General features: G+C 36.7%; 3 protein-coding genes across 7 annotated transcripts in view; 1 reads left to right on the top strand and 2 right to left on the bottom strand.

Annotated features, from left to right (window-relative positions):
* Positions 1–199: 199 nt before the first annotated feature.
* LOC121378556 (charged multivesicular body protein 6-A-like) lies at positions 200–12,732 on the bottom strand. Its single transcript, XM_041506786.1, has 8 exons — positions 12,595–12,732; positions 8,732–8,841; positions 8,068–8,155; positions 6,797–6,883; positions 5,703–5,768; positions 5,065–5,145; positions 3,481–3,553; positions 200–2,893 (listed from the first exon to the last, which is right to left on the bottom strand). The coding sequence occupies exons 1-8, from the start codon at positions 12,658–12,660 to the stop codon at positions 2,844–2,846; spliced, it is 621 nt and encodes a 206-aa protein (XP_041362720.1). The 5' UTR covers positions 12,661–12,732; the 3' UTR covers positions 200–2,843.
* On the top strand, positions 12,213–18,937 carry LOC121378555 (phosphatidylinositol-glycan biosynthesis class X protein-like). 5 transcript variants are annotated; one of them, XM_041506781.1, is made up of 6 exons: positions 12,213–12,661; positions 13,621–13,756; positions 14,332–14,482; positions 15,059–15,290; positions 17,390–17,469; positions 18,030–18,937. In XM_041506781.1, exons 2-6 carry the CDS (start codon positions 13,650–13,652, stop codon positions 18,183–18,185), a joined length of 726 nt encoding a protein of 241 aa, XP_041362715.1. In that variant the 5' UTR covers positions 12,213–12,661; positions 13,621–13,649; the 3' UTR covers positions 18,186–18,937. The 5 variants fall into 5 exon arrangements, with proteins under 5 accessions (XP_041362715.1, XP_041362718.1, XP_041362714.1 ...); XM_041506784.1 differs by having other exon boundaries at positions 12,213–12,680; XM_041506780.1 differs by having other exon boundaries at positions 12,656–12,809.
* Positions 18,938–20,109: 1,172 nt separating this feature from the next.
* Positions 20,110–27,994, bottom strand: part of LOC121378552 (nucleosome-remodeling factor subunit BPTF-like) — a 38,836-nt gene continuing 30,951 nt past the window's right edge. Inside the window, exons 21-22 of the mRNA XM_041506779.1 lie at positions 27,807–27,891; positions 20,110–20,708 (exon numbers count right to left, since the gene is read on the bottom strand). Coding sequence (XP_041362713.1) covers positions 20,518–20,708; positions 27,807–27,891 — 276 coding nt within the window. The 3' untranslated portion in view covers positions 20,110–20,517. The remainder of the gene's footprint in view (positions 20,709–27,806; positions 27,892–27,994) is intronic.

Genomic DNA, 27,994 nt, shown 5'->3' with positions numbered 1-27,994 from the left:
CAGACATATGGTTACGGACCACACAGATTTTGAGAGAAACCTGCTGTCGCCACTACATGAGCTACTCTTCCGATTAGCAGCAAGGGATCTTTTATTTGTGCTTCCCACAGGCAGGATAGCACAAACCATGGCCTTTGTTGAACCAGCTATGGATCACTGGTCAGTGCAAGTGGTTTACACCTACCCACTGAGCCTTGCGGAGCACTCACTCAGGGTTTGGAGTCGGTATCTGGATTAAAAATCCCATGCCTCGACTGGGATCCGAACCCAGTACCTACCAGCCTGTAGACCGATGGCCTACCATGACGCCACCGAGGCCGGTACGAGATTTATGTGGAGTTTATTATCCAAATTATGAACATGACTTCACCAAGTGGAGAGTGTTCAGGCAATTTACTGACAATCTGCATTGTCATTCCAGTCTCACAAACCCCAACGCATAATTGCATGAATGACTGGTGTTTGATCCGCCATTTTTTTTTCACAAGTTGTGAAGATTGAGACAGAAAATCCTACCCCAGTTCACAAGTTATTTCGCCAAACAAACGCTCTTCACAATTTTATAATGTGGATTATCAACATGATCTGCTTCAGGTTTAGAAATTTACGGGATAACGTGAACAAGTGAAAATTAGTTCAGTACATGTACAACAATTCATTACATTTTTCACTGGATCAAGTTAGTCCATTGATTAACTGTTTGTCCAATCAAATTAAAATTAGCTTTTTCAATCACAATAACCTTATTTATCCTGCAACCACCGTTTCTATTAATAGAATATGATGATGGATATAGCAAAGTCATATCTGTATAGTAGCAGGATGCAACTTTTGACGTCACTCGTGTGATGTCACACGCATAACTACATTACAATATGGCTCATCTGACCTCTAGGTCATCCTACAATGTGGCTGAAATAACGGAAATAATAGCTTTTTCCTTTAATTTTTATGGTCTGCAGGATAAGATAATAACTAGTTAATGACATCCGATATCTGCTTTATCCTGATCAGGTTAAATGAGAAATTCCACTCTGCAGAGCCTCGCAGAATTTCCCATTCTTACCATCACAGGATAAAGCAAATATCTGACGTCATTAACTAGTTGTTCTATATATACCCGTTTTCATCAAAAATCAAAAATCAAATTGGGTGGGGTTTAGCATACACAGTGACTTGAAACGGAACGACCCTGAAATGCCATGATAAAATGCATCACACATTCTAAAAATAAAAGTATATTTTATATCCCAACCCCTTGTTAGCACCAAAAGAACGTCATGCACACCATGACACAAAATACTGAACTAAATTTCTACATTTTGTAGGATCAATCTCACAGGGGAGAGGTGGTGTGTCCCATTTCAACCAACAAAAACATGTCTTTTTCTGATTATAGGACAATACACATCTGGTTTCTTCCCTCACTAGAACACAGTGATCACAATGACACTTAGTAAAAACTGCAGTCCTTCAAATGCAGGGGTTAGACAAAAAAACACAAACGTCTCTCTGGTTGGAGCAATCGTCCAGAACTAATGCAGGGATGTGGGTTTTTTCAGAGTTTTTTCTTTCTGGAAAAGCATGAATTGCACAGAAAAGGTGGGAATATATATCTGTGTATATGTGTGTATATGTGTATATGTATGCATTTTTTTTTGTGGTTTTTTATCCATCTGTCATGGTGCCCATTCATTTGCCTTGGTAAAGAATGAGTTCATCACATTTTGCATAAAGCCATTGCATCTGTTGACTTCGACTTTGCCCCAAAGGACTTAATTTTGACCTACAATGTTGTAGTACATCACAATATTGTTATTTAAGGTAGCTCAGCATTATTTCTAGTATAGACAACATTGTTGTAGCTACTGAGGGAAATTTTGAAGAGGTCAAAATGAGGAGAGACCATAGCTATGTATCTATTTTTGGCCTAACAGTAATATTTTTCATTAAAGAACCAGGAAAAGCACTAAAATCTTGAATTTCTAAGAAAAAAAAGATGACTGGTTTTTTTATATCTACAAATGTACTTTAAATGTGCTGGGGTGTTTTGTTGCAGATTTCATTCAATACAGAACAGAAATTAACTTCCTTAAACTTCCTAACTGCTAGGGATGGGTATGACGATTATTTTGTATACCAATATATTGTGATATAATGGATACCCTGTTTCACAATACGTATCATACTTATTTATAGCAGCAATAAACAGCATTTTGAGGAAAGCTTCGAACAAACTAACAAAAATTCATGATAAAGTTGACAAGTCTTTAAACTTCAAAATAGATGGATCACGTCTGTGTTACTCCAGTCCCTTTCTTTTTCACAAAAATGCAGTTGAGAGAACCAGTCAAAGACAAGATATCAGCATTTACGATTGACAATGAACTTAAAATATGGAAATTACTGAATGTATCAGTGCCAACAGGGTGTATTGTGATACATATTATATACCTTTTGAATCAAAATATATGTATACTGTGCATCCCTACCAACTAATATTTATTTTTCTTACTATATTCTTGAAGTCACCGGTTTAGCAAAACAGACTGTGTGAACTTGAATAATTATCCAGTTGTTGATTTATTACAAAACAAAAGTGACGTTTGCAAAGTCTATCATAATGGTTTTTTTTTGGGGGAAACACCATTCTACTGCACGACCCTTTATCTGTCTTATAATGTTTACCATAAGGTGGATTGTTTTTTCACTGGGAAATGACAGAAGTCAAAGAATGGGTTGGAGATGCACGTTAATCAATACAAAAGAAAATAATTTAGGTTTTGGTTTTATGTACAATCGTCTGCCAATCACTGAATGGTGTTCTAGCAGACATCGTTCTATCAGGATGCTTCCAATGCCTCCGCAGTTCTTGTTTCTTTCTGTCTTTTTTCTGTCAAAGAAAGAATGAGTATAGTATCAGAAAGCATTGTTCAAATATACTTAAACATGAACTTACTAAAAACATTCCTTATTTGTGCCATAGCATTATCCACTCCTTGGGCTATTCTTCGATAAGCACATGGGCTTCATGGGCCCACTGATTGGGACTGGTCCTAGATCAATCACTCATTAAGGTAATCAATTTATCATGCAGACCAATGTAAAGTATATGTATTTAAATCAAGTTAGGCATTTAATTACATTTCTGGATATGTAATGGTTTTGCTATAAATATTAATTATTCCACTCTTAGATATCAATAAAATCTCATATGTAACCAGAACGATTCAAATAAAGATTTAAAATTAATGAGACATTAAAATTCTGCTCCGACAGATCCAGAGATCCCACAATCCCCTCAGTTTGAAGAATCCATTTTAATTATTTGAAAAAAAAATCAGCACCCACACTACACATTAAATTGCACTGAAATCGCATCTCTGAGGATCTTTATTTCAAAATGCTCCGTTCAATAATTATCTAAATGCAGACAATAAATCTTGTATTGGTCAATATGATCCAATAAATTATACAAACCTGCGATCTTGTCGCTTGGAACGTCGGGCAGGTTCAGTGGTCCTTCTCCTGCTGCAACATCGGGCAGACTCGCCTGTGAAACAAATTATCACTTGTTAGTCATCTGATAACAAATTATCACTTGTTAGTCATCCGATAACAAATTATCACTTGTTAGTCATCCGATAACAAATTATCACTTGTTAGTCATCCGATAACAAATTATCACTTGTTAGTCATCTGATAACAAATTATCACTTGTTAGTCATCCGATAACCATGTTGCAGGGCTTCTAGACATTTTTTTTAATCCACTAGCCATGGTATAAGTGATTAAAAAAATTTACTAGCCACAATTAAAAATTCATTAGCCCTACTTTACTTTAAGTTAATACAATTTGACTAAACAATAGTAATAATCAGATATGTCACCTAAAGAGGGAGATGAGCTTTAAAACACAAAAAATTGGGGATTGGGGTGGGGTCAGGATATTCATATTTACAAAATAAGACTTGACTGCAATATTTCATTTATTTTTATTTTTCACTAGCCGTCGGGCATTGCAATAGTAGTTATTTACTAGCCCAACACTGAATATCACTAGCCATGGGAGTGGGGCTACCATAATCTGGGAGCCCTGGTGTTGTGAACAGAAATAATAGTTTAATGAACATTGCAGTGTCCTGTAGCAATCATTGCTATTAAACTTCAGCCAGTGTTTTAAAACCATCTTGTTTTTGAGAAATGACATACGTATAGAATACTAAACAAGCTTGCCTGTCATACCACTTTCATTAAACGAGGGAACAGTTTTGGTATCTGATGAGCCGCAACATACAAGTAAGCAGATTTCGAGACCTACTACACGTTATACTGGGTCAGCAAGTGATATACATCACATGTAAACTTAAACGACGACACAGTGAGCAACGAAACATCGGCAATGTAGTTTAGATTTTGGCTTTTGGTTAATGAGGTGTTGAAATTCACAACAATGACTGAATTGTTGATACGACCAGCAAAGATTGAGCTGAGTAAATGGGATTGACTAGATGTGACACTGACATTTTGTACATAGGGCCGTAAAGAAAGAGTAGCAGGTTGACGACAGACACTTGCCGAAAATTCGGTTTGGCTTCGTACACAATAGGCCCAAATATAACATCCTGTCTTATCGCAATTTCAATTCATGGCCATATTAATGGTACTTTTAAATTACACTTTGTACAAACACAATTAGATATGTTAATGACTGAACAAAACATTTTCAACAGAAAGGTTGCACTTAATGTTTTCTAGCATTCTGAAAAAGGAATTGTTTATTTTATTGCAGGGAGATGTAAAATGATGTAATTCGAATACCGACATCATTCAAATTTTAAAAAACTACCACTTCGGTCTGCACATGACAATATTAAACTAGATAGATAGTGCGTAATTATTATCACATGAACAATATCTTACACTGATTTGTAATAATAAAAAGCAAGACTGCATGATCTAAGAAAGGTAACTTTCATTGTTGCATTTTTGTTTGACACGAACCTTGTTACAGCTGATTAATTCATGTCCTGGGAAAACATGAATTAAAAGTTTATTGCATACCTTAACAATTTGATCTAGTTCATCCAAGACATCTTGTTCATCTTGTTCACTAAGTCCACCAGATAACAATTCATCCATTTCCTGAAAGGAACAGAAAAAACCCAAAATGAAGATAATTATCACTGGCATGTGCGGTTATTCATGGACAGTTAGTTCTGCAATTTTTATTCAACACAAATGTCCAAGAGCAAGAAATATTTTAAATTAGAATATTTTAGAGTAAATCCGTAATGAGAAATTTTTTATTTATCCATTTCAAACCAAAATGTAAAATGTATTAAAAGGATAGCCTTGTTTCTAAAGAGAAATCTTCCAGTTTAAATTGAGTATACATGTATTTAACACATGAAGCACACTATGAATTTGTCTTTAAAATTAGTAATCGTGATCATGTTTTAGTCAATGATTATGTGGTCACAATAACTGAAATAAAGCTGTGTCTTGTTTTGTCTTAACACAAATATTAGCATTGTTGCTTTTATTTTCATCATTGAATAAATTGTGGCTATATACTCAATGTAAATTTATCATGTTGGTCTACTACTGTCTTTAACTTTTAATGTTTGCACAAAGTTTTATTGATAATAGTGAGTTATTGTTTTATTTCAATGAAATAGTAAATAAAAGGAAACACGTACCCTTTGATATTCTAGTCCATCTTGTGTTTCATCCATGATTCTCTCAACATCTTCCAGTGAAATCAGCTTTAAAAGTAAGTGTTAACATGGAAAATTTTAAGAGTGATTTATTAACACCTAAACCAATTTCACAAAACATAGTAAGTTTACGTTTGCTACTAGCAGTTATACCTATTGTACATTTACATCTGTCTGGCAGAAAATGACATTACAGAAGATGGAGCATCATAAGGAGGAAGGAACATGAAATATGTATATACTAAACTATAATTAAATTTCCGTTACATTCATTACAATATATCGTCATCCCATTGGTCCAGCCGTAGCAACGGGAGTTTATTCATTTCCCAATGATCATTTTACATCATTTTATATTGGTAATTTATCTGAGCATTATTGTTTAACCAAAAAAATAATTCAACATAAAATGTAAACTTTTAATGTTATTATTAGTAAATATCTTTCAAATTTAATTATAAGTATTGTCTGTTCTTTCTTTTACGTTCATCTGGGTATAAAACAAAAAAATCATCCGCAAACTTATGTGACAACGGCTTTGCCGATTCACATAGTTTGTGGATGATTTTTTTTCTTCATACCCTGATGAACGTAAAAGAAATAACAGACCATCCTTAAATATTAGTTGTACTGTTAGTGGTAATACGAATTGTGGTTTAGTCTTAGATTTACATATATGTGAAAATCAGGTTTACAATGTTTTGTGAAATTTGCTCCTAAGAGGTGCATAGTCAGATATTATGATTGTTGACAGTTTAATAACAAACATTTCACAGCTAGAAAAGAATACTCTGTATAGTTTTAACAGCATTAATTTTTAAAGGTGATTATGTTCAATTCTTGTGTATAAAATTAAATTACCACTTAATAAGCAGTTTCGTAAATATCAAGTCATTGAAATCAACAAAAAAACTATAACCTTTTCAAGGACATCATTATGTAATGATACTGATAATGTAAAAATTTTATATATTATTTTCTTACATTTCAACATGCCATTTTATTTCTACAATTTCTATAAAGAAATTGTTGGCACAATATTTAAAAAAAATAAATAATAATAAGTCATAACAGACCTGGTGCATCTTCTTAAGTGAAGCATTTCCCACTTGGAGTCCCTTGACCACTTCGGCTTCGATTTGAGCAAATTCAAGATCATGAACCTGCAAAAACAAGATAATGCAGTGTTCGAGATTAAAATGTTTGGCCAGTATCCCAGTTGGATACTAACATTTCAAAATCTGGTATCCCACCTGAGAATTTAGTATTATATGGTATCCCGGTGAGACACTGGGTTCTTGAAGTCTGGCAGTGTTCGAGATTAACGGTATCCCGATATCCCGGGGATACCAGACTTTAATTTTGGATACCAGACTTCAAGAATCCAGTATCCCACCGGGATACCATATAATACAAAATTCTCAGGTGGGATACCAGATTTTTAAATGTTAGTATCCAACTGGGATACTGCCCAAATATTTTAATCTTGAACACTGTCTGGTATCCAAAATTAAATTTTGGTATCCCCGGGATATCGGGATACCGTTAATCTCGAACACTGTAATGTGATCAGAACCGAAAAACAGTAATAATACTAATTTGATCTACAATGTAGAACTATATGAATAAGAATATGAACATGAATATTATTTAAAACTAGATGTTATGCGTGCTATGCATGGGAAAGTTTAGACTGGGTGTAAAAGCAGGCTATTAATCCAGGGCCACATGCATTGTTAATCTATGACACAGGTCGTTCCAGATATTCAGATCCAGTTTCAATAACAGAGTTGACTGTATTCATATTGCTATTCAAATTCCTTCTAAAGAATAGGAAAAACCGGGTGTATATCAAATTACCAAATTTGAATAAGCTGAACTTGGCGAAGGCATTTCAAAATAAATTCACCAAAAACAAACATGTTTAACAAGTTTCTATTTTGTTGCCATATTTTGGCTGCAGCTTTACTAAACAAATTTACAAAATTGCTAACAGAATGTTTAGTTCTTGTTAATCTAAGATACAAGTAGTTCTATATATGGAAGGAAGGAAAAGTTTTATTTAACGACATACTCAACACATTTACAGTTATATTACCCGCTGTCACCACTTTATGGGCTACTCTTTTCGATTAGCAGCAAGGGATCTTTTATATGCGCCATCCCACAGACAGGATAACACATACCACGGCCTTTGATATACCAGTCGTGGTGCACAGGCTGGAGCGAGAAATAGCCCAATGGGCCCACAGACATTCTATATTATGGAGATCCAGTTTAAAAAGAGTTGACTGTACTCTATATTGCTATGCAAATTCTTTCTAAAGTACAATATAAATATACAAACCAATTTCTCAATGTTCTCTAGCTGCCCATCTGTCTTCTCCAATAAACCCTCCTGGAACTTCTTTTTCCGTAGGAGTAATTTTGCCTTACTGAAAAGAATTAAAATATTTTAATATCAAGCATGAACAGATCTGAAATATTCCTTTTGCAGTAGAATTTGGTGTTTATTTTCAGACTGCTAGGCCTAAACCAAGCGTGGATCCAGGAAATAATTTAGGGAGGGAACTTAGGGCAAAAGGGTACATGGACCAACTCAATGAAAAGGACACTTTAATGAAAATTGTGAACAAATTGTTAAAAAAGGGGATTTTAATTTTGTTTAGGTGGAACAGGTCCCCCTGGTCCCCTCTCTTGGATCTGCCCTGACTATACTTTTATACTACAAGAAAGCTAAACAGTTCTATTCAACTTATCACAGGATCAACAGACCCATTGACTACATTCCGAGAAGAGATACTTGGTTATTTAACATTCAGACAATATTTCATTTCGAAAATCTACATTATTAGGTTTAAACTTAGAATTTCTTTTCACTACATCTTATTATTCAAACACTGCTTAAAAAACTACTATACGTTTTACATTCAATGGCCAGATAACGTTTTTAAAAGTTCCTGAAATAGTATGAAAAGGATTTTAAAACACAAAACTCAAATGTCACTTACTCGATCTTTCCATCCTTAAGCAACTGTCGAGCAATAGTTTTCTCTTTTCCTAAATTAGCATTAATCTTTTTCTGGTATTGCTTAAGGCTATCTCTTTGTTGTTTGAGTTGCTGTGGAAACAAAAAATTAAATTGATTAGCAAGTACATTTAACATACAACATTTTGTAGCAATCTTTGTAACTTGAGTAGCAAGCTGCGACGCAATATTAAACAAAATGTTTCCTGAATTCATATAAGAATTGACTTCTCTCAATACAACCAGTTAACAATTGCCCTTGGGACAGAAACAAAATATTTTTTAAATGTATGTTTTCTTTCAAATTATATATTTTCAAAATCATTTTTTTTATTTTTATTAAGGAATATATCATATTTAGGACTGAATTAATTTAACTATTTATTTATTTGCGGGTTTTAACTTTATTCAGCAAAATATTCTAAGAATGAGACAGACATCCAATTACTTTCCATCACGCATATATTGACAACTACAATCAGTGCACCCACCAAAACAGGTCTCCCACCTGGAAACTTACAATAATAGCTTTTGTAGGCCAGTGGAAACATTTTATAATTTTTACCCATGTATACATAGGCTGGCCATTCTAATGATAAGGTACTTTCATAATGTTCTGTTCATAAATTGTTATTTTCATCTCAGTTTACTGTTACAGATTATCAAGGCAAAATCAATGTAGCAGGCACCATCAAGATCACACCGGCAAATTTGCCATCACACTGGTATCACACTTTATGGTGAAATAAATTTGCAGTTATATGTGTAAAAATATATATCTTACTTCACCTTAGTTCACCAAGGTAAACATCTACGGTCCGTTTTTTAACATTTTGACATTTATTGGACCCGATGTTTACAACTTGAACAGCAAAAACAAGCGTGCAGTTTCCGCTCAGATTTCAGGCGGAATCGATACAACCATGGAATTAATTATTTCGTGGCGAAATATGAGATGTACCAATAAATATAAACACTTACTGTATAAAGAAAACTGCCCGAGTCACGTTTTACGCATAAATAGACAGTTTGTCCCAACAGTAATCCTGCATTAATCCAATTTTCAGTTACGAACAAAATCTCGAATATTCCCGCCGGCCATTGTGAGCATATTTAAAATGTGATTGAAAACTGTTGGCGGAATCGGATTATTTGTATTATTATTCGTATCGGGTTCACGAGTTTATTCCACGATATTTAATGGAATATCACGTTTAATAATAATACATAAATAAACTTAATTAATGAATAATATTTTTTTTAAATCAATTAATTGATAATAAATTAATAATAACAATTAAATAATATAATACAAAATTAATTAATTAATACTTAATAAATAATAATATAATAATAAATTACTGAATAATGTTAGTAATTATAATAAATAAATAACATAATAAATAAATTATTGATTGAATAATAATGATAATAAATAAATAAATTAATTAATTTTATTATTAACTAAATAAAATGTTGTTTTTTTCATTTATAAATGTTTCCGTTACACACACACACACACACACACACTTATATACACACAAAACAGAAGGGGGTGGGGGAGACAGACATAGAGGGATGAAACGGGGTGGCAAGATATCACGCATTTGTTTGTTAGAACATGTTTAGTAATTAATGCATAACTCTGACTTGATGACAACTGCTGCTTGTGGTGACTGCCTTGTACCTGTCTGCACATTGGCTAAACCGATGTGTACTCTGATTTCTACTTAACCGTTTGAACATTAAATGTGCCTTGCAACCATATGAATATATTTAGTAATTAATGACAACTGCTGCTTGTAATGACTGCCTTGTACCTGTCTGCACACTGGTGTGCACTTGACAATAGCATGCAAGTAGTGGGATGGATGTGTATCATTCCTGTTCTTTTGTTGGTACCAGGATTACTTCAGGTAAGTTTACTGTTAACATGTTCATGCATTTATGTTAATTTCTAAATGTTATGGTTAACATTTGAGACTTAATGCTTGATAATTATGTAGTTGAACATACTTTTTCAGTACTTTATTTAAGTACATTGCTGTGGAGATTTGTAATGTAACTACATACAACTTATAGTACAAGTTTTGAAAGTAGTTACATGAATATGTTTCAAGGAATAAATTACATGGAGCTGACAATCATTACATGTTAGATTTACATGTATAAATTGTTTTCAACTGCCAGTTTAACTTTCAAATTGTCTGTTTCCCCATTCTTTGTGTGTCTAGATTTATATATATATATATATATATATATATAATTTTTTTTTTTTTTTTTTTTTTTTAACTGAATAAAACCCCTAAAATAACTAATGACCAGTAATTATAGCTAAAAAAAAGAAATGAAATTAAAACCAAAAAGAAGAGAAAAAAAAGGAGAAAAACCTTTGAAACACATGTAAGCAATGGCCTGTAATAATAATATTTAAAAACAATTACTAAAGGAAATAATAATTTTGGAAAAAGTAAATAAATGAAGGCCTTAAAATAAGTAATGACCTGTACTAACAATCATTATTTTTTTAATAATAATAAAAAAGAATAATACACCCCAAAACTTTAATGTGATAATATTATTAACAATGCATATAATGCAACCCACACAAAGCACATATGTAGAAACAAAAATAACAAAATCAATAAATTTAATAATCAATTCCATTCAGTTCCGCAATATTTCTTTTTACTGGGTGTACGTAAAATGCTTGATACGAATAATTCTCGTTCCGCAAAATTTTCATTCCGCATTTTCGATGTGCCAGGATAAAAATAGCTTTCAAATGTTTAAATGTGTCATCTTCAAACATCTAATCCTGGAAAGGTTACCAAAGGTATTGTACTTAATATTTTTGTCTAAAATTTATTAAAATATGTTGTTGTACGTGTTGAGGCTCTTAAATAAAGCACATATGCCTGATTTTATTAAATCGTGATTGCAAATGGAAAATTCGATCCAATGGATAAACGTTACGGCACAGCAATAAACATCACAATAATAAATATCGTGCCGGAGACGTTTATCTTGATGAACTAACTTCACCTACAATAAAGTTGACTTTATTTACCACAAATCACTCAAACGTGTCCTAGGGTAGCTTATAAATGAATGAAAGATATTTGTATTCCAGTTTATATGTATAGTAGACAGGTGTCTGTATTCATATACCACAGCCATGTTGTTTATCATTTTAATTGAGGGATGGGTAATTTAATAATTTTTAAAAATATATAAAAATATATTTAAAAATTTCTTAAAATATCACTAATAAAGATTTTGAAAACAAAATGTTCCCTGCTTTAGTAAAGAGGTCACATCTATTTTTAGGTACTCATCCCACATTATCTCTCGCTCTCATGCATAAGATGAAATCAACAACAAATGCTAGTTTTATTTATTATATTTCATCCATAACATTTTTCGTCAGACCGTAAAAACGTCGCAATGGGTTATTATCAGTAACATGTTATGGCGAAACTGTAGCAGTTGGTAATTTGTCCGTTATTCATTACATAAAATTTGCATTTCACATATGTAAAAGATACATGGTTTAAGTGTTTTACAAAATATGACAGGTTGTTTTATAATTACAAGGAATACTAACATTTAATTTTCTACAGACTGATGCTAGTATCCTAAAATTATTGATTTTATATTGTTACCCCAATAATATTAAAGTATACAATACTGAAGAAAGGTACACTTATTTAACGATAAAAAAAAAAAGAAGAAAAAAAAAAGAAAAGATTATTGAAGAAAACAAAAAGGAGAAAAATTAATATTAAGGTGATTAGAGTTGCGCCCCTTTGCTCGTTCGTCGTCAACTACAGAAACAAGACTTACAAGAATAGCCCGATCTTGTTCCGTCACTCTTGATTTCTTTTCCTTCTTCCCAAACAAGTTCCCCATGGTAACAGGCTGCACACCAAGTACTGACGTGCTGTTGTCTTACCGCAATCAACAACATTCCATGCTTTTATTTTTATTTCATAACAGCAAACAGGAAGGAAATACTGTGAAGTTAGCTTCGAGCTAAATGTTTTGCTGCCAATTGATTGGTTATTAAAAGTTGTTTATTTCTGAACAACACACGTGCATGTTTGAAACGTTCTGACTGCATTAAATACATTCATGTTAGAAACGACGTTTTTCATCGTATCACTTTGACACCACACAAGTGAAAAACGAGTATTAGAATAACAAAAACAAAACAAGTTATGTGGCATAAAGAATGTTTATATATATTTTTTTTAAAGATAAACAGTTTAAAACGAGGTTACTTATAGTATTGAAGCACAGGTTGGAATGAGAAAAACAACATGTAAAAATTTGTTTTGTTTAACGACACCACTAGAGCACATTAATTTATTAATCATCGGCTACATGATGTCAAACATTGGTAATTTTGACATAGTCTAAGAGAGGAAACCTAACCTGCTACATATTTCATTAGTAGCAAGAGATCTTTTATATGCACCATCCCACAGACAGGATAGCACATACCTCGGCCTTTGATATACCAGTCGTGGTGCTCTTGCTGGAATGAAAGAAAAGCAACATATAGGTTTACACATCTTACTTCTAATTATAATCTATAACATCATACATGCAGTGAATGTCTTGTCACATTTAACAACTGTTAACTTATGCACAGGACATAATGAGCACTTGGGTCTTAATTAAAAATATAAATAGTTTTATTGCCTTCATTGTATTATCACTCAAAACCACTTTTGTAAACATTTATTTTGTGCACATGAATAATAGCCTATCTCATACTTTTAATTTTTTTAAAGCATGGAACTCAAAATTGTACAAACTGATATTTTCACATAATGATTTTGCCGTGTATTACTTATTATTTTATAGAATAAATTGCTACCACATGGAAATGAAAGATGAGAGCGATGAGAAATCTTACCATTTGTGCTGTTTTCCTTGTTAGCCTTGCTAGAAGTGATAAGCCACAGATAAAAAGACATCTAACAAAGAATGGATTCCACCGGTTTGTATCTGTACAAAATACCTTTTTTGACACCCAACCGCCGATGTGTATTTTTGTGCTGGGGTGTCATTAAACATTAATTCATTCAGTACAAAAGATGTCATGATTGATTATTAAAATCTGTAATCAGTTGTCGTGGAAAATGTTAATTGTAATTAGTTTAGTTTAGGTGATGGAATTGGTATAGACCTAAATATGCAAGGGCTTAAGTTTATTTTTATATGTATGTAAAGAAAATGGATGTTGAATATGTATTAAAGGTATAAATTAATGATTTTTAGGTGAGCCATGTCCTAGTTAACATAATAGGTGCATGGTTCTAAATAACACTGATCCTTCTTAAATTCATATAATTCTAACCGATTGTATTTAATTAAAACACTAATTCAACATTAATCATTATTTTGTTAACTGACTGACTAACTGTTCAGGACATTATTTATTCAAACAGTTTTGAAAACTTTATCATTAATAATATTATCTTTTTTTTTCTTCTCTAGTACCTGACAGTTTTTCTTTATCTGTCTGCACAAAATTTCAAAATATGAAAGAAATATTTGATTTGGTCTTTTCAGGGATCTTGTTACTCACATTGAATGGAATATGAAGCCCTTTCATGGTTCCAGATTAGACAATTGCCATTTACTCATGCAGGAAACTCTTCCTGCAGGATTGTATGTAGATCCTTACCAGCTTAATTCTCTTCTGCCATTTGGAGGACCTCAGGTATTTATATATTATATAAATGTATAGTTTTCTGCAGGCTTAATCCGTGCACTAACCATTAACAATTAACCATTAACCATGCACTGTCGTAGACAAACATGCCAGATAGCCGAGTTATGTACTCAAAGTAAGCTACAAACTCAGGATAGTCCCTTTATTATACAGGACTCAGATTTTCAAAACTATCTTAGCACTATGATATCGTAAAACCGCTAAAAGCCTACAATGGTTTTACGATTTTGTAATGCTAAGATGGTTTAGAAAATCTGGGTCCAGTCTCTTAAAATAAAAAAATGTATATAAACCACTTATGGGGTAATGCAAAACCAAATTCAAGAACCCATTTCATTTTGGTTAAACTGTCATGAACATGTTAACAATGTCTTAAAATTAAAGCACAAATGAAAAATTGGTTACTCAAAACTAGACAAGCACAAGCAATGTTCCAGTGAAAGTATCGTTTTCAGATGTCTGTGACAATTAAGTTAAAAGCAAATTACAGACAATGTAATTTTGACCGATTTTGTCTCCGAGATACAAATGTATCTTCTGTGTACACATATACTTGTATTTTAGGTTTTGATTGACCAGCCAGTGGACATAGAAGCTCCAGAATACAAGTCATCACCTCTGAATATCTACGTGTTCGCTCGACTCTACCCAGTGAAGCAATCAAAAGGACAACACACTGCCGATGTTACTCTGCCTCTACATCTACGGTACCACCGTCCTTCAAGTAGACCGGGTCAGAAATATCACCGACTAACAATCAACAATCCCGTGATTTTCACAAACTGTTCTGTACACGGTGAGAAACTTATGTACATGGTGAAATTTGTTTTGTAAGAGGTGAGAAAGTGTTCTGTCTGTACAAGGTGAGAAAATGTTCTGTACAAGGTGAGAAAGTGTTATGTACAAAGTGAAACAATGTTCTGTACAAGGTAAGAAAGTGTTCTGTACAAGGTGAGAAAGTGTTCTGTACACAGTGAGAAAGTGTTCTGTACACGGTGAGAAAGTGTTATGTACAAAGTGAAACAATGTTCTGTACAAGGTAAGAAAGTGTTCTGTACAAGGTAAGAAAGTGTTCTGTACACGGTAAGAAAGTGTTCTGTACAAATTAAAAAAGTGTTCTGTACAAGGTGAGAAAGTGTTCTGTACAAAGTAAAACAATGTTCTGTACAAGGTGAGAAAGTGTTCTGTACACGGTGAGACAATGTTCTGTACACAGTGAGAAAGTGTTCTGTACAAGGTGAGAAAGTGTGCTGTATACATCAAGAAACTGGTCTATACAAGGTGAGAAAGTTTTTTACATTGAGAAAGTGTGCTATACACAGTGAGAAACTGTTCTATACACGGTGAGAAACTGTTCTGTACAAAGTGAAACAATGTTCTGTACAAGATGAGAAAGTGTTCTGTACAAGGTAAGAAAGTGTTCTGTACAAAGTGAGAAAGTGTGCTGTACACAGTTAAAAAGTGTTCTGTACAAGGTGAGAAAGTGTTCGGTACAAGGTCAGAAAGTGTGCTATACACAGTGAGAAACTGTTCTATATACGGTGAGAAAGTGTTCTGTACAAGGTGAGAAATTGTTCTGTACAAGATGAGAAAGTGTGCTGTACACAGTGATAAACTGTTATGTACAAGGTGAGAAACTGTTCATTACAAGGTGAGAAAGTTTTCTGTACAAGGTGAGAACGTGTTCTGTATAAGGTGAGAAAGTGTTCCGTACAAGTTGAGGAACTGTGCTGTACACAGTGAGAAAGTGTTCTGTACAAGGTGAGAAAGTGTTCTGTACAAGGTGACAAAGTGTGCTGTACACAGTGAGAAAGTGTTCTGTACAAGGTGAGAATGTGTTCTGTACAAGGTGAGAAAGTGTTCTGTACAAGGTGAGAAACTGTGCTATACAGTGAGAAAGTGTTCTGTACAAGGTGAGAAAGTGTTCTTTACCAGGTGAGAAAATATTCTGTACAAGGTGAGAAACTGTGCTGTACAAGGTGAGAAAGTCTTCTGTACAAGGTGATAAACTGTTATGTACAAGGTGAGAAACTGTTCATTACAAGGTGAGAAAGTGTTCTGTACACGGTGAGAACGTCTTCTGTACAAGGTGAGAAACTGTTCATTACAGTGAGAAAGTGTTCTGTACAAGGTGAGAAACTGCTGTACAAGGTGAGAAAGTGTTCTGTACAAGGTGAGAAACTGTGCTGTACAAGGTGAGAAAGTGTTCTGTACAAGATGAGAAAGTGTGCTGTACACGGTGAGAAAGTGTTCTGTACAAGGTGAGAAAGTGTTCTGTACAAGGTGAGAAACTGTTATACAAGGTGAGAAAGTGTTCTGTAGAAGATGAGAAACTGTGTTGTACACAGTGAGACAATGTTCTTATCTGTACAAGGTGAAATTTCTAAACTGTATACAAAATTAGTTAAGGTGATGAGCATTGGTGAATATTAGTATTTCAGGTTTTTGGATAAAAATTTCATTAGAAAACCTTAAATGTGCGACAGAGTGTAAATAGTAGTTAAGTTTCATTTTTATCATTTTAGTAATGTATTCCAAAGCTTAGACTGAAAGGAACATGTCAAAACATTTGTTTATTGAAATAAGTTTTTAATGGCTTTATTGTCCACTTTTTTCTTTTTTTTTATTAAAAAGAAGTTAATTTCCTTTATGCTTCAATTTATAGAGATAATGATGTGAATTCTTGCATAAGTATAGCGAATTACAGGTATTCAGAAATGAAAATCCACTTGATTTTTCCAGCATTCCTTGTCATAGCACAACCCAAGTACTGTTCCTGTCCTTGTTCTTTGATGAAAAGTTCATAAAAAGTCCTCTTTTTTTCAATACAAAGTTTCCATATGTTTTAACCAATGTAATTTTTATTCCTGATTAGTATTGATATTTTGTCTTCAGATTCCGAAGGTTTGTCTGTATCAGCATGTGATTATCTCAATTCTTCGGTGTGCTGGTGGCACCAACATCCAGTTGAATTGGTAAACAATTTTATACTAACAACAATTAACAACATAGTCCTCTAGGAACTATGTACGATGAGTCTGGTTAAAGCCTAGTTTCTTCATTAGAATATTAATTTCATTTTTGTTTAATAATATACAACCAGCTGAATGGGTAAACAATTTTTATTTTTTTTAAATAATAAAATTATACTTAATAAAAATGCTCTCTTTTCATAATGACTATTATATAAGATATTTTCAGTATCGGTAATCAATAAAACTAGTATAACTTTGCTTTTAACCATAAAATATTAGTAGCCTATTAGTAATACAAGTATGGTTCTATGAATATTAATTTTAAAATAATTTTAGTATTTAATTTGTAATTCTTAGTGAAGGAAGCATTATACAGAACAGAGATTGGCATAGTGTAACATAATAAATGTGAATCCGTATGAATTTGCATAAACATCACAAGATTATTTTTATTTTTAAAAACAAGATTTAATTTTTTTTTTTTTTTACATTTTATTCTGAACATTATAAACAATGATCACCAATAATCAAAATTTACCATGTACACATTTCTGTTTCAGGTTTCAGGTGCCATTAAACTATCCATTCCCATTGGTCATCAGAGTCACCTGACCTTGGTTGTCATAGGAACCCTATCGGTCACTGCTGCTGGCTGTCTCTTCATAATGTATACTGTGATTACCAAAGACTTGTCCACAAACAAAAAGACAATATGAGAATTATGCAATTTTAGAACTGGAAGGAAAATTATTCAATATTTTTACACCTAAATGTCCATTTAAAAGTTGCATGATATTGATCAGATTGTCTAACTTAACGACGACACTAACAGCCAGTTGCTGTAACTGTGATATCAACTGGGCTTTACTCATGGCAGGTTTTTGCCAGTGGATAAATATTATTATCATTGATTTTTAATTTTGTGTTTCTTGTAAACATTACCAATTTAAATTTGTTGTAGGCAAATTCAAAATAGCTATAGGTGATACATTTTTACGTTAAGACCTGTGCTCCGTTCCACAAATTGGTCTTAGCCCTTAGATCACCGTACGTGCATAAAGTAGTTAAATCTTCAGGTGATCTTAGCACAAAGATTGCTTTGTGGAATGGGACCCAGGTCTTATTAGACTCCAAGACTCTGGCTATTACAATGAAAATACCAGCCTAAAAACAATTGGAAGTTGGTAGGCAATATATATATAAAAAAACAAATTGGGGTACAGTAATATAGTCTTCAGCTAGAAACTAAAAAGTGAACATTTTCATATTTGTTGGTGGGTGGTGATGATGATGATGAAGAAGAGGAGGAACTCCCAATGTTAATTCTTCATTGTGTGTTTAAGAACACCCTTTGACTCATTATTCATGTCTGAATTCAATTTCAGTTGATCATTCCAAACGTTTTACATCCAATAGCTCATAATTAATAAATCGAGGTCATTTGAACTGTAATAAATATTAACCAATTTTTATTTTGCTGTTATTATTTTTACCAAGTACAGACTATGATGAAGTATTTGTTTTTGTATTAAAACAAAATTGCGTTTTTTCTTAGCGTTACACAAAAACGTACACTGCCCAACTGTAGACTGTCAGATTCAATCAATACTGACGAGCTACACCACTATTTTATGGTTAAAAGTTTATATGGAGTACAAATAACTGCATCACTTAAAAATGTGTACATTTAGACCGACCTCTCGTTCTACAAAACCCAATTGCTTATCTACAAGATTGAAAAAAAAGAAGTATTCATATAATTTTTAATATGGCCAAATAAAAAATAAATGTTTATTCCGGTTACCCGATTGACCATAATGTTTTTTGCCATTTTCACAGACTAAATTTCCCCCCCCATGAAAAATGCAGTTACCAAATATAAATCCCCAATAAGCAGATCGATTTGACCTTTGACTTTGTAAATCGTACAAAACCATGACCATCCATAATAATGGGCTCCACATCTTTGCAACCATCTATTAATCATACTTTGTTCACAATGGATTGTAAATCTCATGGTTTGAAATTGGAGTACGAGATGGTGGTCTGTTCAGATGTGAATAAGTTTTAAATATGCCTCCTGGATAAAATACTGAAAATCTGTATTGAACAATACTGGCATTGTCCAGAGGGACTGCATGTTATTCATCGTTTTGATGGTAGCATGGATGTTCTGGGGCAGTTCCATATTTTCCGTACTTTCACAAAGAGTACAGATATCCTTCTCTAGGCTGCCTCCCAAGAGTATAAAAAAAATGTAGATTTTTTTACTAAATCGGCATAGCATTTTCTTATTTCCTACAAGAGTGTATACTGCCACTATACTCTTTGTGACACTATAGAAAGTTGTGAGTGACCCCTACTGATCTTCAAAACGGTGAAAGGATACAGCATTTTGCCCGAAATGTTACTTTATTGCTCTAAGCCAAAATCAGTTTAACAGATTTTATTAATTAAATAAAAAACCAAAAACATTTTTAATATTATAGCCTAACTACTACGGTAACCATAACCACACACATTTTTTTATTTGGCCTGAAGATTAAAGGATTACAGATTAAGAATTGGAACTCGCATCTCAACTATCCAGTTTTAAAAATAAATCTGCCCAAAAGGACACAAATAACAAAACACTATATGAAAGGTAGATCTATAAAATGAATTTATTTGCATGTGTAATGAAAAGTTACATAATTGCTTTTATGTTGTCTATAGTACACTGAAAAGTGAATGTATACATGTGCTGAGTTTATATTACAAACAAGGTTTCACAAATGTTGAGAGTAGTGCATGCATTCTTCCCAATAAATGATGAGCTCAAATAAATAACAAATGCTCCTAAAAGTGAAGAAAGTAACAAATGCATTGGGATGATAGATAAAAATGAAGATGAAGTTTAATAGTTAATTTATAACTAGGATGCCTACATAATGAACTTTTGCTACACGATCAGAATGCAGTTCATCACATGAAAAAGAATGCAGATCACATTATTAATTCATGGCAGATGTTTAATGTATGTACAATTGAACAATAAATAAGTTATGTCTAGAATCGTTCCCTCATGGATTTTAATCTCTGAGCAAAAAATGTCTCTAGAACTTCTGCACACTGAAAAAATGGAGTGTCGTGCGGATTGTAGAACCGACAATTGTCAAATATTTTTGTCACATCTTTAACAAAATCATTCAGTTTCTTGTACATCTTGGAATTGAGTCGTTTCTCAACTGTTGACAAATCTGAAATAAAAATAACATTTTATAATAAAAGTGAAAAATTATGCAACAATGATTAATACTGAAATAAACGATTTCATAATATGGAGAAATCTTGGGGCGTTTTCTCTTTTATAGATACATTACCTGTCCTCAAACAAGTGCACCTCCCCCCCCCACGCAAGTGGTCTGGTCCGAACATCCCAACAGCCAATGGGATGGCCTAAATTCTTCTACTACATACTGCTCTCTAGTTCCGGTCACATGACTGTAACTTTCTTCTTTTTTCCCTGAGCGCATCGCACGGAGAACAGGAAGCGGGGAGGCCCGGGCGGGATGAATCTTGAGGACAGGTAATGTATCTATAAAAGAGAAAACACCCTAAGTTTTCTCCATTTCTATAGACATTACCTGTCCTCAAACAAGTGCAGCATTCAACAGATGGTGGTGGGTGCCGAGATCCGTAGATGCTTGTGAAAACTCCCCAACCGGAAAGAGGCTGACTAGTGGGAAGAGTAAGGCCAACCTTGGTAAGCTCTCCTAGGGATGCCCGTCACAGACCAATGCAGGTGATGTTAGTAACAACAATCAGAATGGTGGCATCCGTCAGCAGTGGCAGGTACGGCTCCCAGAACAGGGACCAGGAGGCGGCTGCCACATCTCATGCTGGTTCTGACAGGGTGGGAAGTCGTAGCCACCAGGGATGCAGGTGTTGGGTAACCCTCACGTATTGAAGTGTTATAGTTTTTCAATAACAAGCGACAACCTAATGAGGTGCATCCGTCAGAACATTGAACAGAACAAGCCCCCCCGAGTGTTTTTTGTCTAGTACACCAAAGAACTGTTAGTTCAATAACGACAACAAATAACCACATGCAGTGCAGAGTAAAGGTTATCGAGACAAAAGTTCCGGCACCGGTGCGTGAACTGTGGAAAAGAACAAAAGTCTAAGCAATCCTCACCTGTCGATTCGATGGACATCTCGGTATGCAGCCCAGAATCAGACAGACATCAACGGCGACGAGGACGGCTTGTATTCAACAGAGTCTGTGCAGCAACAACCGGACCCAGATGATGGAACCCCTCAACGTCTTCTGTGGAGACATCCCTCAGATAATAGTTGGCGAAGATGGAGTCCGTAGCCCAGAAACAGCCAGTGATGATGTGCTGAATGGATGTGTTGCAGTGCAGGGACATCGTGGCAGCCAAGGCACGGAGTTCATGCGAATTGGAAGCAGACGGAGCAGGTAAACCCTCCTTCTGATAGGCGGTCAGGATAGAAGACCGGATCCAGGTGGCCACCGTGTTCTTGGTAATATCCCTCAACCGACTCTGGTTACAGGAGAGGAAAAGTCTTTTGCGATGTTGTCGAAAAGATCTGGTCCTCTCGATGTACTGGTGCAGGGCTCTAACAGGGCACAACGCCAAGTCCTCAACGTCCGCCGGACCAACGATAGAGGAGAGGGCCTGCACAACATACGAGCGAGGCGCTTGGTCTGGTAACTGATTCTTTGCAACAAAGTTCATGAGTAACCCCAAGTTGACTGCACGCCGATCTTGGTGAAAACGTACCAAGTCTACATCAAGAGCATGAAGTTCTGAGACACGGCAGCCGTGGCGAAACCGAGTAAAAACACCGTCTTCCGCGTCAAATCTTACAGGGAAGAGGATTCGATCGGCTCATAAGGTGTGGTCGATAATGCTCGCAACACCAGATTCAGGTCCCATCTTGGCGGCCGAAACCGGTGTACTTGATCTTCAAGGCGAAACCCTTTGATCATCTTATGGATCTCAGGAATACCCGATAACTTCGTTCCAGTAGTGACATCACGAACAGTAGCGATGACTGAAACGTACCCAGCGATGGTAGACCCCTTCAATCGTAAAGTGGTCCGCAGATACAGCAAAAAATCAGCAAGACGAGGTATCTGGATCGTCTGAGGTTTGAGTTTTTGCCGGACACACCATCGGTGAAAGCAAAGCCATCTGACGTTGTAAGCCACAGTAGTAGATGATCTGTGCGCTTTCAAAATGGCCGCCGTAGACTGTGAAGAAAAACCTTTCTTCCTCAAACTCTTGGAGATAAAGTCCACGCGTGCAGTTGGAACAACTACGGACATGGATGGTATAGTCTTGACGTGGGATGCAGCAACAGATGATCCCAGTCTGGCAGCGGTAAAGGATGTGGATCGGCAAGACGTATTAGATCTGGATACCACATCCTGGATGGCCACATCGGAGCAATGAGTAACAAGCGACAATGGTACAGCTGAACCCTCTGCAGCACCCTTGGAAGGAGGATTGGTGGAGGAAAAGCGTACACGTCCATCTGTTCCCAGCTGATGGCCACATAAACACATAAACCCTCAGCTGATGGTTGAATCGTGTGGCGAAAAGATCGATGTTTGGTGTCCAAAGTCTGTCGCACACCCATCGAAACACTTCCGGATGAAGCATCCACTCCGTAGGCTGTGGAGACGACGGCCGGGACAAGTACATTGGAAACCCCTGGAATATGACGAGCCCGAAGTTGCAATGGAATTTCGTCGACCAGCTTGTAGAGACGATAACCGCCCTGACGATTGATGTAAGCCGCCGCGGTAGTACTGTCTGTGGCCACCATGAGAGAGGCTTCCGTCAACATCTGTCGCCAATGAAGGATAGCGTAGTAGACTGCCAACAACTCTAGCAGGTTGATGTGGAGTCCGAGTTCGCCGGGAGACCACAGCCCTGAAGTAGTCTGGTTGCTTAGATGGGCTCCCCAACCTTCCAGTGACGCGTCGACGAACAGGCCCGCATAGAGACACCTTCTAAGACGTTCGATCGGAGCTGCCACCACTGCAGGCTGGAGCGTAGATCGTCCGGGAGTGAGATGATCAAGTCCGGATTATTGAAACGAACAAACGGGTTGAGAAACATCTGCAAGCGCCGCAACTGGAGACGACCTCTGAGTGTCAAATCCTGAGCGGAAGTGAGGAGACCCAGGAGACTCTGCCAACCGCGGAAGGTCATTGGAGCGGTGAGGGCTATGGCAATCATGGTCTGGATCTTCTCCCAATGGTCTAAAGGAACTTGAACGAGGCCCAGGTCGGGTCGAAGCCAAGCGCCTATGAACTGTAGAGACTGCGTGGGAGCCAGTCGAGATTTCTCGATGTTGATAATCCAACCCAGCTGCTTGAGAAAGTCCATGATGAAGGCAACATGTGCAGTCAGCCCTGTCTTGCTGTGACACCTCATCAGGCAATCGTCGAGGTACGGGTAAAAGGATATACCTCTGCGATGCAGGAAGCGTGACATCGGAGTCGTGATTCTGGTGAACAGCCATGGCGCTATGGATATCCCAAAGGGCAGGACTGTCCATTCGTAATGCCGACCCTGTAGCACGAACCGCAGGTAGTGATGAAAATCGGCATGCATCGGAACGTGCAGGTAGGCGTCCTTGAGATCTAGCGAGGCAAGCCAATCCCCCGGTCTGATCACGGCTATGACATCTCGCAACGTTAACATCTTGAAGGTCGGAGGAGGAGACAGGTAGTGGTCGTTGAAAACCGCCAAGTTGTGGATCATTCGCAGCTCCGGAGAATCTTTCTTCAGTACGAGAAAGATGTCCGAGTAAAAGCCGGGTGTTAAGTGTGCTTCCGAAATGCTGCGAACGGCTCCCTTCTCCACCAGCTTGTTGACGGACTCCTGTAGAACCTTGACTTGCGCGACGGAATGCTGCGGTTCTCGAGGTGAAGTGGTCAATGGAGGGATGGCAGACAATTGCAGACGATACCCTGTCTTCAAGATCGACGTGACAAACGGATCTTGGCAAAGTGTCTGCCAGTTTCGCCAATAACGGCGAAGTCGACTTCCGACCATGGATCTTCCGACCGGTGTGGTACACACCGGAAGCGTCAAAACCGAATCGTTGTTCTGGTTCAAAATCAGGGGCGGGTGTAGGTTGAAGCAATCTGAGCAGTCCACGATCTGTTGGCTGGCGTCAATGTCGACCAGGCTTCCCCTGGGTCCGAGCTGGAGGACCGGATGGTCGTCTGACAGGAAACCGTCGAGAAGGTTGACCTCGAAAGGAACCTTTCCAGCGCTTAGATGGTGGTTGTGGAGTGAATGTAGACTTTCGCTTCGTGGATTCCAACGTCGAAATAAGTTGCAACGCTTTGACAGTTGCTGTCGACTGTTGGTCCTTATCATTGGCCTTCACAACATCAGAAACCTTGCCTGCAAACAGCTTCGTTGCGGACCACGGTTGAGCTAACAGCTCCTTCTTATGCTGGAAATCCAAAGTGGACTTTTTCAGATAAGCCTGGAGACGGTATTGCATCAACACTGAGGACATCGTAGTCACCGAAGACGTCAGGAAAGCTAGCATCTGCGCCGATTGCTGAAACAGCGCGTAGCACCGTGCATCTTTTGCCTGGGTGGCCATCGCAGCAAGGAAAACGTCCAAGTAAGATAACACAAACAAGCAACGTCTCTGGGCAGTATCCATGGCTTGTACTTGTTTGTCCGTCAAATCCACGGTTGACGACTTCCCAAGACGGTGAACATCTTCATCCAAAGACGGAGCTCCATCTGTAAAGGGCATGTCAAACACCGGATACATACAGTGACCCCAAGACGGGAAGGCGACGAAGGACGCTGTCTCTTTAAAGGTGCGGTCTAAATCTGTCGCCACCTCGGATACGAGTGTACCGGCTGCCAAGGAACGGATCACCACATCTTCCGGAGGGACATCAGTCGCTATCATCGGTGTCGGTCCCTTCTTGGACGGCGTTGGTGGATGTGGCAAGGACGGCAACATGTCATAGACGGCCGCCAAGCAATCCCTCATAGTCATATGGTCAGAGAGTCAGGCTCATCAATGATGGAAACCGCTGTAGGCGCTGCATCTCCAAAGTCTCGAAGCACTTGAGCACAGGCTAATCGACCCGCCGAAACAGAAGCCACTGGTGAACTGGACCGTGGACGGTCCCGTCGAGAACCCTCGGAAGCCTCAATAGAATGTCTGCGCCGCCGATCCACGGAACCCATAGGGAGCCGTGCAGGTCGTGGGGAACGGCTATGGTCCTGGCTCCGCTGCGCCGAAGATGACTTCCCCGCTGAAGATCGGTGATCCTTGGAGGCCGTGGAATGTCTAACTGATTGAGTCGGATTGTCAGAGGGCTGCGTAGGAACCGCAGGCCTGTCATCTGAAGTCTTGCATCCTGGAGCCACACCCCCCGAAGAGGGGACTGGAACCGGACCTGACCCCAAACCCGCCGGTTCTGGTAAGGCCGCCATCGACGCCATGGTCTCTTTCAGCATAATGGGTAGCATTGAACGTAATACTTCTGCTACGGAGTCCGCAATTGACGGCGAAAATTCCACTTTCTTGGCTCTCGCCGACACCACCTTCAAGTAAGCAGCGAACTCGACAGTAGACAGGCCCGAACACAGGTCGCATCTCGAAGAGAGGCTACACGGAACACGGCAACCCGGACATAAATCATGAGGGTCGCCGCCTGCAGTGAACTTCTTACAGCGTAAACACGCTCGTACCTGTCGCTGAACATTAACATCCGACATGATAATAAGTTTTCAATCTGTGAAAGAGAAAGAAAAAGAATCCATGACACAAACACAAAGCCGGTCAACAAAGATGCCATTTTGCAAATGGCGTCCGACACGACAACCGGCAATATAAACAACATTTCAGGTAATTAAACGCTTGGAAAGTCAAGCGAAATACGCGAAAAGAACATACGAAAGCTAACGAAAACGAAGGTGAAAAACATTTCACCCAACACGAATACAAAACCAAAGGTCTTATAAAAAAAGTTGACTCCAAACAGAGCCAAGCAAAAGGACGTCCAGACCCTTTAGCGAAGAGAAAAAGAAGGAAGTTACAGTCATGTGACCGGAACTAGAGAGCAGTATGCAGTAGAAGAATTTAGGCCATCCCATTGGCTGTTGGGATGTTCGGACCAGACCACATGCGTGGGGGGGGGGAGGTACACTTGTTTGAGGACAGGCAATGTCTATAGAAATATTTCATGTTAGATAATTAAAGTAAAACAACAAAAGAACTATGGGATGTTTTAAAAACCATATACTTTTGACCTGTTCATTTTAGTTTAAAAAAAAATTGTCAAGTGTGTATCATACTTAATAAAGCTAGCCTTCATACCAGAAAGCTGAAAAACCATAACTTAAAAAAATATTTAACACTAGCTATAACCAAACACCTTTTCAGACCCTATTAACTGTTAATGTTACCAATTAGAGAATATTCATGGAGAGTATTTTGTCTGAAGTGTTCTTTTACATATGGACTTTTTCAAATTTAAAATATCTGAAGTATTTCAATTCCACACAAGTTAATGTTTAAGGGTGGGTTTTTCCTATCAACATTTCTGCAAAATATTACCATATCAACATTGAACAACTTGGACAAAGTAACTTCTTTAAACCTTTATTACACGTGAGCATTAGTCCCAGTTCCTGACCAACTAAAAAACTTTTTGACAACTATACCTTGTCCCAGCTGAAATCTAAGTTTGTTTTTTTTGGTCAATAATTCCAGTATGGCTTGAAATAGAAGAAAAAGGAAAACAGTTTTTTGTGCAGTTGGTACAAACAAGTCAAACATAAATAAAATGGCATTACTCATCCATAGTAAAAATGTTGTCGGATTACTTTATACTACCAAACTGTATTTGATTATTCTTTGTTAAAATGTCTTTACTAGTTAGACATCCATTTTACGTGGGCAGAATAAAACCTTTTTCAGAAAAAGAAGAATTTAAAACTCTAATGATGGTCTTCAGTATTGCTGTTTTATTTATTTATATCTAGACCAATGGTTTCACAATTTGGACATTAAAATAGAACATTGTTATTCTTTCCAAAAGTTTTCCATTTCTTTTTACGTCAAACCAAACTGGAATTACTGAGAAAAAACAAAAGAACTTTTAAAATGTTTGCTGGCATATTGCTGGGTATATTGCTTGACAACCGACATATTACATGCTGTGTTATGTGCCCATAGCAGGTTGAATATCACAGAAGATGAGTTAACATTTTCATCCTGGATGTGATGTGATGTGATGTGATGTTAAGCGAGGTCATGTTTTATTCGCTTACCCATGGGGTCTTTGACCACCTGATAGTAGTCTGGTACGTCTTTTGGATCAACAGGATCCAGGAACGGCCAGGCCATTTTGTGTGACTAAAACAAAAACATAATAAATAATTTAAAAGAGAGTTGCACACATTTTAATTATACTGTATGTATCACCTGAATTGTTAACTATATTACTGATAACACAAGA

The sequence above is a fragment of the Gigantopelta aegis genome, chromosome 8 (genome assembly GCF_016097555.1).
Source record: "Gigantopelta aegis isolate Gae_Host chromosome 8, Gae_host_genome, whole genome shotgun sequence".
Taxonomy (NCBI): domain Eukaryota; kingdom Metazoa; phylum Mollusca; class Gastropoda; order Neomphalida; family Peltospiridae; genus Gigantopelta; species Gigantopelta aegis.
Note: the sequence above shows the minus strand (reverse complement) of the source record. Positions and strands in the feature narration are given on the sequence as shown.

What these genes read in the sequence shown, in the direction of transcription:
- LOC121378555 (XM_041506781.1), top strand. Translation starts at nt 13,650, where the DNA reads ATGAGAGCGATGAGAAATCTTACCATTTGTGCTGTTTTCCTTGTTAGC. An exon ending in ACAAAGAATGGATTCCACCG is followed by an intron (nt 13,757 to 14,331) that starts GTTTGTATCTGT and finishes TGGTCTTTTCAG; the next exon opens with GGATCTTGTTACTCACATTG. An exon ending in ACCAACATCCAGTTGAATTG is followed by an intron (nt 17,470 to 18,029) that starts GTAAACAATTTT and finishes TTTCTGTTTCAG; the next exon opens with GTTTCAGGTGCCATTAAACT.
- LOC121378556 (XM_041506786.1), bottom strand. Translation starts at nt 12,660, where the DNA reads ATGGGGAACTTGTTTGGGAAGAAGGAAAAGAAATCAAGAGTGACGGAA. An exon ending in CACTTAAGAAGATGCACCAG is followed by an intron (nt 5,769 to 6,796) that starts GTCTGTTATGAC and finishes TTACTTTTAAAG; the next exon opens with CTGATTTCACTGGAAGATGT. An exon ending in ATGGACTAGAATATCAAAGG is followed by an intron (nt 5,146 to 5,702) that starts GTACGTGTTTCC and finishes TGTTCCTTTCAG; the next exon opens with GAAATGGATGAATTGTTATC.